At 46.6% G+C, this 14,791-nt stretch overlaps 1 protein-coding gene across 3 annotated transcripts in view; it reads left to right on the forward strand.

Moving 5' to 3' along the window:
* LOC110504544 (proton-coupled amino acid transporter 1) overlaps nt 1-13,368 on the forward strand; it is a 63,143-nt gene extending 49,775 nt beyond the window's left edge. For all 3 annotated transcript variants that reach the window (XM_036969757.2, XM_090220045.1, XM_090220044.1), the window contains one exon: nt 12,845-13,368. In XM_036969757.2, the coding sequence (XP_036825652.1) occupies nt 12,845-13,119 (275 nt within the window). In that variant the 3' untranslated portion in view covers nt 13,120-13,368. The remainder of the gene's footprint in view (nt 1-12,844) is intronic.
* Nucleotides 13,369-14,791: the final 1,423 nt, after the last annotated feature.

Genomic DNA, 14,791 nt, shown 5'->3' on the forward strand with positions numbered 1-14,791 from the left:
TGCGTAATTGAAAATGTCTTCACGCTGCTATATATGTTGCTTCTCGTGATGTTTTGTTGTCTCTACCTTTCTGCCCTTTGTGCTGTTGTCTGTGCCTAACATGTTTGTACCATGTTGTGCTGCTACCATGTTGTGTTGCTACCGTGTTGTAGTCATGTTGATGTTGCTACCGTGTTGTAGTCATGTTGTGTTGCTACCGTGTTGTAGTCATGTTGCGTTACTACCGTGTTGTAGTCATGTTGCGTTGCTACCGTGTTGTAGTCATGTTGTGTTGCTACCGTGTTGTAGTCATGTTGTGTTGCTACTGTGTTGTAGTCATGTTGCGTTGCTACCGTGTTGTAGTCATGTTGTGTTGCTACCATGTTGTAGTCATGTTGTGTTGCTACCGTGTTGTAGTCATGTTGTGTTGCTACCGTGTTGTAGTCATGTTGTGTTGCTACCGTGTTGTAGTCATGTTGTGTTGCTACCGTGTTGTAGTCATGTTGTGTTGCTACCGTGTTGTAGTCATGTTGCGTTGCTACCGTGTTGTAGTCATGTTGCGTTGCTACCGTGTTGTAGTCATGTTGCGTTGCTACCGTGTTGTAGTCATGTTGCGTTGCTACCGTGTTGTAGTCATGTGGTGTTGCTACCGTGTTGTAGTCATGTTGATGTTGCTACCATACTCTGTTGTTGTCTTTAGGTCTCTCTTTATGTAGTGTTGTGGTGGTGTCTCTCTTGCCGTGGTGTGTTTTTGTCCTATATTTTTTATTTTTCAGTCGCAGCAGGAGGACTTTTTCCTCTTTGGTAGGCCGTCATTGTAAATAAGAATTTTGTTCTTATTGACTTGCCTAGTTATATACAACAACAAAAAATGAACACTCTGTCTGCATGTAATACTGTTGAGACTGAAAATCAGTTGCTTGGTGTGAGATCTGGGATTGATACTTCGTCAGCTGACCTAGAATCTCTGACTCAGAGTAGTAATCTATAGAAGTAGGTGTTTAGTGAAGTGACCATCAGACTAACTTCAGACTCTTACTCCTTGTGTTGTATGTGGATCAGAGTTCCTCAAACGGTCACTGGTCCGTTCTTAGCATGATGCTTTGAAATATCCTTCATTCTGGCTCAAATCAAAATCAGAATCCAATTTCATTTGTCACATTGCGCTGAATACAACCTTACTGCTTAATGCTTACTTACAAGCCCTTAACTCTATTTCTTGAACTGCATTGTTGGTTAAGAAAATATTTAGAAAATAAACTAAAGTTTAAAAATAAATATAAAAAGTAACACAATAAAATTACAAAACAATAACAAGGCCTATATGGAAGGAGGTACCAATACTGAGTCAATGTGCAGGGTTACAGGTTAGTTGAGGTCATTTGTACATGTAGGTAGGGGTAAAGTGACTAAGCATAGATAATAAACAGCGAGTAGCAGCAGTGTAAAAACAAAGGGGGGGGGGGGGGGTCAATGTAAATTATACAGGGGGCCAGTTGATTAATTGTTCAGCAGTCTTATGGCTTTGGGGGTAGAAGCTGTTAAGGAGCCTTTTGGTTCTAGACTTGGCGCTCCAGTACCGCTAGCCGTGCAGTAGCAGAGAGAACAGTCTATGGGTGACTGGAGTCTTTTACAATTTTTTGGGCCTTCCTCTTGACACCGCCTAGTATATAGGTCCTGGATGGCAGGAAGCTTGGCCCCAGGGATGTACTGGGCCGAACACACTACCCTCTGTAGCGCCTTACGGTCAGATACCAGGCAGTTGCCATACCAGGCGGTGATGCTTTCGATGGTGCAGCTGTAGAATCTTTTGAGGATTTGGGGACCCATGCCAAATCTTTTCAGTATCCTGAGAGGGAAAAGGTGTTGTCGTGCCCTCTTCACGACCGTCCTGGTGTGTTTGGACCATGGTAGTTTGTTGGTGATGTGGACACCAAGGAATTTAAAACTCTTGACCCGCTCTACTTCAGCCCCATCGATGTTAATGGGGGGCCTGTTTGGAGGCCGTTGGTGAACAGGATCCAGTTGCAGAGGGAGGTGTTTAGTCCCAGGGTCCTTAGCTTTGTGATGAGCTTTGTTGCACTATGGTGTTGAACACTGAGCTGTAATCAATGAACAGCATTCTAAAGGAACACATAGGTGTTCCTTTTGTCCAGGTGGGAAAGGGCAGTGTGGAGTGCGATTGAGATTGTTAAGGATCTGTTAGGGCGGTATGTGAATTTGAGTGGGTCTGGGAGGATGGTGTTGATGTGAGCCATGAACCAGCCTTTCAATGCATTTCTTGGATATAGATGTGAGTACTACAGGGCAATAGACATTTAGGCAGGTTACCTTGGCTTTCTTGGGCACAGGGACTATGGTGGTCTTCTTGAAACATGTAGGTATTACAGACTCGGTCAGGGAGAGTTTGAAAATGTCAGTGAAGACACTTGCCAGTTGGTCCGTGCATGCTCCGAGTACACGCCCTGGCCCCACGGCCTTGTGACTGTTGACCTGTTTAAAGGTCTTGCTCACATCGGCTACGGAGAGCATGATCACACAGTCGTCCTCAACAGCTGGTGCTCTCATGCATGCTTCAGTGTTGCTTGCCTTTCATCAAGCGTCAAGGGCATTTAGCTTGTCTGGTAGACTCGCGTCACTGGGCAGCTTGCGGCTCGGTTTCCCTTTGTAGAATGTACTGCTGACAAGAACTACAATTTACCAGCTCAACATTTAAATGACCTTTACAACATATGTATAGCTTGAAGAGCCACCACATCAGTTCTTCCTTTAAGATTAGGGGACGTCAAACTCCAGACGAGGCTACTTGATCATTTTGAGTTAGTATTCTGAATGGGATAGTTTAAACCTCACCACCATAGTCTAACCTCATTTAGGCATAGTATCCAACCCCCCATGTTTGAGGTAGAGTTAGCTACCTAACTCTAAACCTGTGGACATGATAAAGAACACGCTGTGATGTCTTGAAGTTTGAGGAGGCAGCAGATTTTCTTTAATTTTCCATTTTGAAATCCCTGAAGAATTGCTCAGTTCGTTTGAAGAGCTGTAACAGCTGTGCCGTTTGATTCAACACACTCATCATGTTTCAGATCATTCCATTCCTCTCTGTCCTTCCATACCCCTGAAACACCCTGTCCTCTGTCCTTCCATACCCCTGAAACACCCTGTCCTCTCTGTCCTTCCATACCCCTGAAACACCCTGTCCTCTCTGTCCTTCCATACCCCTGAAACACCCTGTCCTCTGTCCTTCCATACCCCTGAAACACCCTGTCCTCTCTGTCCTTCCATACCCCTGAAACACCCTGTCCTCTCTGTCCTTCCATACCCCTGAAACACCCTGTCCTCTCTGTCCTTCCATACCCCTGAAACACCCTGTCCTCTCTGTCCTTCCATACCCCTGAAACACCCCGTCCTCTCTGTCCTTCCATACCCCTGAAACACCCCGTCCTCTGTCCTTCCATACCCCTGAAACACCCCGTCCTCTGTCCTTCCATACCCCTGAAACACCCTGTCCTCTGTCCTTCCATACCCCTGAAACACCCCGTCCTCTCTGTCCTTCCATACCCCTGAAACACCCCGTCCTCTGTCCTTCCATACCCCTGAAACACCCTGTCGTCTGTCCTTCCATACCCCTGAAACACCCTGTCCTCTCTGTCCTTCCATACCCCTGAAACACCCTGTCCTCTCTGTCCTTCCATACCCCTGAAACACCCCGTCCTCTGTCCTTCCATACCCCTGAAACACCCCGTCCTCTGTCCTTCCATACCCCTGAAACACCCTGTCCTCTCTGTCCTTCCATACCCCTGAAACACCCTGTCCTCTGTCCTTCCATACCCCTGAAACACCCTGTCTTCTCTGTCCTTCCATACCCCTGAAACACCCTGTCCTCTGTCCTTCCATACCCCTGAAACACCCTGTCCTCTGTCCTTCCATACCCCTGAAACATCCTGTCCTTCCATACCCCTGAAACACCCTGTCCTCTGTCCTTCCATACCCCTGAAACACCCCGTCCTCTCTGTCCTTCCATACCCCTGAAACACCCCATCCTCTCTGTCCTTCCATACCCCTGAAACACCCCGTCCTCTCTGTCCTTCCATACCCTTGAAACACCCTGTCCTCTCTGTCCTTCCATACCCCTGAAACACCCCGTCCTCTGTCCTTCCATACCCCTGAAACACCCTGTCCTCTCTGTCCTTCCATACCCCTGAAACACCCCGTCCTCTCTGTCCTTCCATACCCCTGAAACACCCCGTCCTCTCTGTCCTTCCATACCCCTGAAACACCCCGTCCTCTCTGTCCTTCCATACCCTTGAAACACCCTGTCCTCTCTGTCCTTCCATACCCCTGAAACACCCTGTCCTCTGTCCTTCCATACCCCTGAAACACCCTGTCCTCTGTCCTTCCATATCCCTGAAACACCCCGTCCTCTCTGTCCTTCCATACCGCTGAAACACCCCGTCCTCTCTGTCCTTCCATACCCCTGAAACACCCCGTCCTCTGTCCTTCCATACCCCTGAAACACCCCGTCCTCTGTCCTTCCATACCCCTGAAACACCCCGTCCTCTGTCCTTCCATACCCCTGAAACACCCCGTCCTCTGTCCTTCCATACCCCTGAAACACCCCGTCCTCTGTCCTTCCATACCCCTGAAACACCCTGTCCTCTGTCCTTCCATACCCCTGAAACACCCCGTCCTCTGTCCTTCCATACCCCTGAAACACCCCGTCCTCTGTCCTTCCATACCCCTGAAACACCCCGTCCTCTCTGTCCTTCCCCTTCTTCTTTTACTCCTCTGCTTGACTGCCAGGTCTTTCTCTCCTCTTGTTGGTGTGATTGTTATTGTATGAAACATGGTATGCAGATGAGCTCTGCCCTTAGCTGTCACAATGCATATTGATAAGGCACTACGGTGGAGTACATGTACAGTATGTGCCACTTTATGTCTGCGGGACATTTTCTAGATTATTCAGTGTAGCTTCTCGGCTAATTTGAGTGAATGAGCCGATTTTGTACGATGTACGGCCAAAACACAAAGACACATCCTCTCCATTGGCTAGCAGTACTTTACATTCAATGGATGGAGTTATATATATATATATATATATATATATATATATACACACAGGATGAAGGAAAGGCTTTTGTATAGATCCTTTCACATTGAAAACCAAAAGATCTGTATCCTGGATTCTCTGGAGATGAGCTTGTCTTTGTTGCGCTCTGCAGCTCTCTTTGTCTCATCCCAGAAGTTTGTCTGTATGTTCAATGGAGTTGAGTGGCTGGTTTGACGCGATATTTATTCGGTATAATCTACTTTTATGCTCCCAGTTCTTTTGAGCTTGTAGCCTGCTTCTAACTGGACGACAACGACAACAAAAGAACATGGTTTGTCTTTCTCAGTCGAGGAAAAAAAGTGCATACGATCAGAAATCTCTAGTTGCACTTTGAACTTCCTTGTAAAGGGGCTAAAAAACACTGTCAGAAACGTGTTGTAAACTTTCAGAGCAGCCACTGTCCGTTTCTGACTACAGTCCATGTAGCTTCTTTCAAACCTTACCAAGTTAATTACAGTGAATGAAATTCAAAACGTATAAAGTTTAGTTATATCCAAGGGTATCATTTAGGGCTGGAAATTGTCCGGTACCTCACCAATAGCATATTATCACCATAGTTATGTGCGGATATCATATGTATTGCGATTCTATACTGTGATTTTTATTGCCATTCCGTGGTCCAAATATATCTGCTGCAGAGGGACGAGTGAGAGCCACGAGAAAACGAGTTTTGATCAGTCATAGAAATAAAAGTGCTGAAAATCAATTGGCTCCCTATTTAATAAGAAGATGGAGAACAAGCTATTATGTAACAACAACAAAAAAAATAACATACTGGAGTTTTGGTGCAGCCAACTAGTGCAAAGATATTGTGGTAAGTGATCTTTCAGATTAAAACAAAATGGTGGATGAGGAAGGCAATAATTCCCAGGGTACTAAACCTCTGTGCTGGTGGCCTCAGGATGACGAGGCTAGCGTGTCTGTTGCTGTGTCTCTTGATGGAAACAGGATGTTGCGTGAGCCTCCTTAGACCTCTAACTTGTCTGAGAGGACAGGGGCAGAGAGCCATGACACGCGACCAGAGGGGTGTCCTTGCATCCGGGACCTGGTCGACCAATCTGAGGAGGATAGTGTCCACACACACACACACACACACACACACACACACACACACACACAGAGAGAGACACATGCACCCTGTCACCCCCCTACAGATCTAGGAAGGGCAACAGACCCTCTGCACACAAACCTAATCCCTCCTCATTTGTCCTCTCTTCTTCCCTCACGAAGAGAAAGTACCCCAAGATCAAAGTGACACCTGGGTTAAAGAACACGGCGGGTCTCTGAGTGTTCAGAGAATGCAGAGGGAGGAAAGGGTAAAGGTCGCTCCAATGACCTATCTAGTGTGTGTTTTCAGTTCTACTGTGGATGGACATTCCTGTGTTGAGGTTTTTAGTAATAGCAGTGCATCTGATCTGATGAAAATGACATGTTGTGTTGGTTAGGTACTTCTTTAAAAGCATTTGCTGTCCGTGTGTCCATTGATGATACTGTGATTAGTGGGTGGCGCTTGTTCGTCCATTTTAGAGAATGTGTCTGCATTTGAAAAACCAGCCTGAACTGATTTTCACCCCTGCGTGGGTGCGCTTCTTCTCTCACTCTCTCAGGTGATCTTTCTCTCTCAGCCATGGTAGCACTTTTCTCACTCTCTCAGCCATGGTAGGTCTTCTTCTCTCACTCTCTCAGGTGATCTTTCTCTCTCAGCCATGGTAGCACTTTTCTCACTCTCTCAGCCATGGTAGGTCTTCTTCTCTCACTCTCTCAGGCGCTCTCACTCTCTCAGCCATGGTAGCTCTTCTCCTCTGTCTCTCTCAGCCATGGTAGCTCTTCTCTCACTCTCTCAGCCATGGTATCTCTTCTCCTCTGTCTCTCTCAGCCATGGTAGCTAATCTCCTCTCTTCTCTCTCAGCCATGGTAGCTCTTCTCCTCTCTTCTCTCTCAGCCATGGTAGCTCTTCTCCTCTCTTCTCTCTCAGCCATGGTAGCTCTTCTCCTCTGTCTCTCTCAGCCATGGTAGCTCTTCTCCTCTGTCTCTCTCAGCCATGGTAGCTCTTCTCCTCTGTCTCTCTCAGCCATGGTAGCTCTTCTCCTCTCTTCTCTCTCAGCCATGGTAGCTCTTCTCCTCTGTCTCTCTCAGACCATGTTAGATTGAAAGTTAAGCTGTAACGAGTAGAGTAACTGTAGAAAAGGGATTTCTCTGTGTTGTGAATAAACCTGACAAGAGCCCTGTGTTGAGAATAAAGAAACACAAACTAAAAATAGCAAATGAGCCTGTTTTTGAACCTCATTCACAATCTTGCTGCTTCTGCATGACTCTATTATACCCATAGTACCCAAAATGTATACATGCAATTATTTCAATCATGGTTTCACAATAAATGTACATGAACACTGAGCAGGGAACATTTTAATTTATTTATCCCTCCCTTTGAGAGATATAAACTGAACAAAAATATAAACACAACATGTAAAGTGTTGGTCCCATGTTTCATGAGATGAAATAAAATAAAAGATCCCAGAAGCCAAACGCACAAAAAAATGTATTTCTCTCAAATTTTGGGCACAAATGTGTTTACGTCCCTCCTTTACCAAGATAATCCACCCACCTGTCCGGTGAAACATATCAAGAAGCTGATTTAAAAGGCATGAGCATTACACAGGTGCACCTTGTGCTGGGGGTAATAAAAGGCCACTCTAAAATATGCAGTTTTGTCACACAACACAATGCCACAGATGTCTCAAGTTTTGAGGGATTGTGTAATTGGCATGCTGACTGCAGGAAATTCCACCAGAGCTGTTGCCAGAGAATTTCATGTTAATTTCTCTACCATAAGCCGCCTCCGTTGTTTAGAGAATTTGGCAGTACATCCAACCGGCCTCACAACCGCAGACCCACGTGTATGGCATGGTGTGGGTGAGCGATTTGCTGATGTCAACGTTGTGAACAGAGTGCCCTGCCCCATGGTGGGGTTATGGTATGGGCAGGCATAAACTACGGACATTGAAAATCATTTAAATGTAATGGCGCCGGTCCAACGCGAAGGATATACTGCTTCCCCGAGACCAAGCTCAAATCACCATCATTAGCATGAAGAAAAGACGGAAATAGGGGTGCCTTTGGGTTAACCCGCCTCCACCATCCGTTCTATTGGCCAATCACTGGAGAATAAACTAGATTATCTCCGTTCGAGATTAGCCTTCCAACAGGAAATACACTTTTTAAATATCTTGTTTCACTGAGTCGTGGCTGAACGACGACACAAATAATATAGAGCTGGCTGGGTTTTCCGTGCATCTGCAGGACAGGACAGCTACGTCTGGTAAGACAAGGGGTTGCGATGTGTGTCTATTTGTCATTAACTGCTGGTGCGCGATGTCTAATATTAAAGAATCAGTCACCGGCTTCATTAATAAATGCATCGACGGCGTCGTCCCACAGTGACCGTACGTACATATCCAACCAGAAGCCATGGATTACAGGCAACATCAACACCGAGCTAAAGACTAGAGTTGCCGCTTTCAAGGAGCGGAACACTAATCCGGACGCTAATAAGAAATTCCGCAATGCCCTCAGATGAACCATCAAACAGGCAGAGCGTCAATACAGGAGTAAGGATGTGGCAGGGCTTGCAAACTATTAGGAACTACAAAGGGAACCCCAGCTGCGTGCTGTCCAGTGACGTGAGCCTGCCAGATGAGCTAAATGCCTTTTTATACTGGCTTCAAGGCAAGCAACACTGAAGCATGCATGACTGCACCAGCTGTTCAAGATGATTGTGTGATCACGCTCTCCGTAGCACATGTGAGCAAGACCTTTAAACAGGTCAACATTCACAAGGCCGGATTACCAGGACGTGTACTCAAAGCGTGCGCGGACCAACTGGCAAGTGTCTTCACTGACATTTTCAACCTCTCCCTGACCGAGTCTGTAATGCCACCATAGTCCCTGTGCCGAAGAAAGGGAAGGTAACCTGCCTAAATGATTACCGCCCCGTAGCACTCACGTAGGTAGCCAGGAAGTGCTTTGAAAGGCTGGTCATGACTCACATCAACACCATCATCCCGGAAACCCTACACCCACTCCAATTCACATACCGCCCCAAAAGATCCATAGATGATGCAATCTCACTCGCACTCCACACTGCCCTTTCCCACCTGAACAAAAGGAACACTTATGTGAGAATGCTGTTCATTGACTACAGCGCAGCATTCAACACCATAGTGCCCACAAAGCTAAGGACCCTGAGTCTAAACACCTCCCTATGCAACTGGATCCTGAACTTCCTGACCGCCCCCAGGTGGTAAGGGTAGGTAACAACACATCCACCATGCTGATCCTCAACACTGGGACCCCTCAGGGGTGCGTGCTTAGTCCCCTCCTGTACTCCCAGTTGTCACACAACTGCGTGGCCAAGCATGACTCCAACACCATCATTACGTTTGCCATGACACAACAATGAGACAGCCTATAGGGATGAGGTCAGAGACCTGGCAGTGTGGTGCCAGGACAACAATCTCTCCCTCATTGTGAGCTAGACAAAGAAGCTGATCGTGGACCTACAGGAAAAGACGAGCCAAACAGGCCTCCATTTAACATTGACGGGGCTGAAGTGGAGCGGGTCGAGAGTTTTTTTTTAAAGTTCCTTGGGGTCCACATTACCAACAAACTACCATGGTCCAAACACACCAAGACAGTCATGAAGAGGGTTAACTGCCTTGTTTAGGGGCAGAACGACAGATTTTTACCTTGTTGGCTCAGGGATTCGATCTTGCAACCTCGGTTACTAGTCCAACACTCTAACCACGAGGCTACCTGCCTCTAACCACGAGGCTACCTGCCTCTAACCACGAGGCTACCTGCCTCTAACCACGAGGCTACCTGCCTCTAACCACGAGGCTACCCTGCCTCTAACCATGAGGCTGCCTGCCTCTAACCACTAGGCTGCCTGCCTCTAACCACGAGGCTACCTGCCTCTAACCACGAGGCTACCTGCCTCTAACCACGAGGCTACCCTGCCTCTAACCACGAGGCTACCCTGCCTCAAACCACGAGGCTACCCTGCCTCAAACCACGAGGCTACCTGCCTCTAACCACGAGGCTACCTGCCTCTAACCACGAGGCTACCTGGCTCTACCCACGAGGCTGCCTGCCTCTAACCACGAGGCTGCCTGCCTCTAACCACGAGGCTACCTGCCTCTAACCACTAGGCTGCCTGCCTCTAACCACGAGGCTACCTGCCTCTAACCACGAGGCTACCTGCCTCTAACCACGAGACTACCTGCCTCTAACCACGAGGCTACCCTGCCTCTAACCACGAGGCTACCCTGCCTCTAACCACGAGGCTACCTGCCTCTAACCACGAGGCTACCTGCCTCTAACCACGAGGCTCCACGAGGCTACCTGCCTCTAACCACGAGGCTACCTGCCTCTAATCATGAGGCTACCTGCCTCTAACCACGAGGCTACCTGCCTCTAACCACGAGGCTACCCTGCCTCTAACCACGAGGCTACCTGCCTCTAACCACGAGGCTACCCTGCCTCTAACCACGAGGCTACCCTGCCTCTAACCACGAGGCTACCCTGCCTCTAACCACGAGGCTACCTGTCTCTAACCACGAGGCTACCCTGCCTCTAACCACGAGGCTACCCTGCCTCTAACCACGAGGCTACCCTGCCTCTAACCACGAGGCTACCCTGCCTCTAACCACGAGGCTACCCTGCCTCTAACCACGAGGCTACCCTGCCTCTAACCACGAGGCTACCTGCCTCTAACCACGAGGCTCCACGAGGCTACCTGCCTCTAACCACGAGGTTACCTGCCTCTAACCACGAGGCTACCTTCCTCTAACCACGAGGCTACCCTGCCTCAACAGTGAACGTGAAGGCTGTGTCCCTGTTTTGTCATATTATCCTTGTCTCAGATTCCACACAACAGAACCTGTACATGCATATACAGTACCAGTCAAAAGTTTGGACACGCCTACTCATTCAAGGGGTTTTCTTTATTGTTACTATTTTCTACATTGTAGAATAATAGTGAAGACATCAACACTGTGAAATAACACATATGGAATCATGTAGTAACCAAATAAGTGTTAAACAAATCAAAATATATTTTATATTTTAGATTCTTCAAAGTAGCCACCCTTTGCCTTGATGACAGCTTTGCAAAATGATCTGTTATTGGAAGAGACTCTTTCTTGTTTTCTATTAAGTAATTTACCGCCTGGTGATGTCACCATGGAAGGCCAAAACTCCCTCCCACCAAAACAGGCTGAAATTTCAGACATTATTTTCAATCAGCTCTCACACTAAAAGGGCATTATTATATGTTCACAATTGCACAGTATTATTCCAACCTCATAATGTTGAAAATATACTGAGTGTATAAAACATCAGGAACAGCTGCTCTTTCCATTACAGACTGACCAGGTGAAGCTATGATCCCTTATTGATGTCACTTGTTAAATCCATTTCAATCAGTGTAGATTTAAGGAGAGGAGACTGGTTAAATTAGTTTTTTTTAAGCCTTGAGACAACTGAGACATGGACTGTGAACGTCTGCCATTCAGAGAGTGAATGGGCAAAATATTGAAGTAGGTGTATGGTAGTAGGTGCCAGGCGCACTAGTTTGTGTCAAGGACTGCAACGCTGTTGGGTTTTTCACGCTCAACAGTTTCCGGTGTGTATCAAGAATGGTCCACTACCCAATGGGCATCCAGCCAACTTAACACAACTGTGGGAAGCATTGGAGTCAACATGGGCCAGCATCCCTGTGGAACACTTTCAACTCCTTGTAGAGTCCATGCACTGAGGAATTGAGGCTGTTCTGAGGGCAAGGGGGTGTAACTCAATATTAGGAAAGTGTTCACCGGGCTTTTAAGGGAACTGATTGGTTTCGCACGCTCTCCGAGCGTCTCGTTAGGTGGTTGGTTTGTGAGGGGATCAGAGAGGAGCTGGGTAGTGGAACAGCGTGACATTGGCACGGCAACTCAACTTATTTGGGCTGCCACAGCTGCCCCTCCCCTGTTCCTTTTCACATCACATCACATCAATCTCCTTAGCAACAGATGAAGATGGGTGATCCCCAGTTGTCTCCTAGCACCGGAAGGCCACCGACCAGCCCCACAGACATGGAAAAACACAGTCAATAACAATTATGTTTCTTTGGTAGTTGTTGTTTTTTCAATGTACTTTTTTTATGCTGTTCATTTCATTCCCCCTCGCCCCTTCCTACCTCCCCAGGTAAGAGAAAGAGGTGACTCTGTGTGTTCATTTGCGTCTCATCTCATCTCATCCCCGACCCCTCACCCCTCACCCTACCTGTATAGAGCAAGAGATGTGGTTCTGCCCCCCCCCCCCCCCCTTGGACCCTGGATGTAATGGATGTAATGGTTCTGTCCCCCCCCCAGAGGATGTAATGGTTCTGTCCCCCCCCCAGAGGATGTAATGGTTCTGTTCCCCCCCCCATTCCCCCGCAGAGGATGTCATGGTTCTGCCCCCCCCCCCCCCCCCCCCCCCCCCAGAGGATGTAATGGTTCTGTTCCCCCCCCATTCCCCCCCAGAGGATGTAATGGTTCTGCCCCCCCCCCCCCCCCCCCCCAGAGGATGTAATGGTTCTGTCCCCCCCCCCCCAGAGGATGTAATGGTTCTGTTCCCCCCCCCCCCCCCATTCCCCCCCAGAGGATGTAATGGTTCTGCCCCGCCCCCCCCTCCCCAGAGGATGTAATGGTTCTGTCTCTTTCTCCCCAGGTGTCCTGGCCATATTGATCCCCCAGCTGGACCTGGTCATCTCCTTAGTGGGGTCCGTTAGCAGCAGTTTCCTGGCTCTCATCTTCCCTCCACTCCTCCAGATCCTCACCTACCACAACGAAGGTCTGTCTCCCTGGGTCATCGTCAAGAACACCCTGATCTCTGTCATCGGCTTCCTTGGCTTCATCACCGGCACCTATATATCCATCACAGAGATCATCAAACGCAACGGCAGACATGACAATCTGGATGTGACCTTCTTCCAGGTCCAGTGAGAGATTTAGTGAGGAAGAGGAGGATATCTTGACAGTGGTTGGTCTGGCAAACAGTGGAGGCTGGTGGGTGGATAAAATCTGAAGACAGGCTCATTTTTAGTATGGATGGTACCTTCCTTCGATTTAGTGACACCAGCCTCCACTGCTGTCAAACGATCGCAGTTAAAAGATGTCTTCACCCTGACTTCAGACATGTGTTTTTCTCACTTGCTCCATTGTCCATTGATTAAACATTTATTGATATTGTGAGTCTGCTTACTGTTGTGGTTATTGGTCGCTGTGGAGCAATTATTTAATGGAATATAAGTGTAAACCAACTAATTGTTACAGTAACCGTATAGCCAAGAAGATAACACATTTTATTTTATTTAACCTTTATTTAACTAGGCAAGTCAGTTAAGTAACAAATTCTTATTTACACTGACGGCCTACTCCGGCCAAACCCGGACGGCGCTGGTCCAATGGTTTCCGCCCTATGACACGAGCATCATTCTCTCTGTGCCTTATGAGCTTCCATGCTTTTAACTTCTTATTTTTATGGTGTGCTTTTTATATATATTTTTTAAACTTTTCCATGCCGCAAGAGCACCTATCTTGCATGTTTTATTATTTTATGTTGAATAATTTAGCCAAATCATTGAATATTGAGCAATCACATTCTCGTAACATTTATTATTGTTAAAACAAGGTACTAATAGAAATACTCATTATTGTTAGACGTTCTGTTGAAATACATCCTGGAAGTTGTGCAAGTGATAAAATAGCATTTACATAACAGTTAAGTTCCATTTTGATTCGTATCATAATTCTATAAAGGCCTTGTTTTAACTACAGTATTTCCAATAGAATGGTAAATGACTGACCGTGTTTAATATGACTATCAGAACACTACAACCTGTAGTCTGACAATCACCATCATCATTACTGCTGGCACATGTAGCTATGACATTGACATTGAATACAGTTTCCTGACTACAAATTGAATACAGTTTCCTGACTACAAATTGAATACAGTTTCCTGACTACAAATTGAATACAGTTTCCTGACTACAAATTGAATACAGTTTCCTGACTACAAATTGAATACAGTTTCCTGACTACAAATTGAATACAGTTTCCTGACTACAAATTGAATACAGTTTCCTGACTACAAATTGAATACAGTTTCCTGACTACAAATTGAGAGACAAAAATATGTAATAGTTGAATGGAAACTTTTTGTTTTTAAAAAAAAAAGGAAAAGCATCATTTACATGTTTCAAGTCAAGCTGTCCAGATCACCTACTGTAATACTGATTAACTTAAGGGACTGTAAAGAAATATGACCAAATGATGTGTATATTGTGGAGCTAATACCATGTGTTATTCCTCAGTTGAGGTCATTTATGTTGGTGCTTTCATTTATTACATTTGTCTCAAGTTGGGCACTGGATGTATTCATCATGCTCTATTTTATTTAGGCAGCATTTATTTTATCACTTGTCTCGGTTGTGCCAACTGTTTTCTTGAGTTTTTAGACTGAATGGGCCTAGTTTAGAGTGGGTTGGACTGAATGGGCTCAGTTTAGAGTGGGTTGGACTGAATGGGCCCAGTTTAGAGTGGGTTGGACTGAATGTGCTCAGTTTAGAGTGAGTTGGACTGAATGTGCTCAGTTTAGAGTGGGTTGGACTGA

The sequence above is a fragment of the Oncorhynchus mykiss genome, chromosome 25, assembly GCF_057628025.1.
Source record: "Oncorhynchus mykiss isolate SJ-2025 chromosome 25, ASM5762802v1, whole genome shotgun sequence".
NCBI classification, from domain to species: domain Eukaryota; kingdom Metazoa; phylum Chordata; class Actinopteri; order Salmoniformes; family Salmonidae; genus Oncorhynchus; species Oncorhynchus mykiss.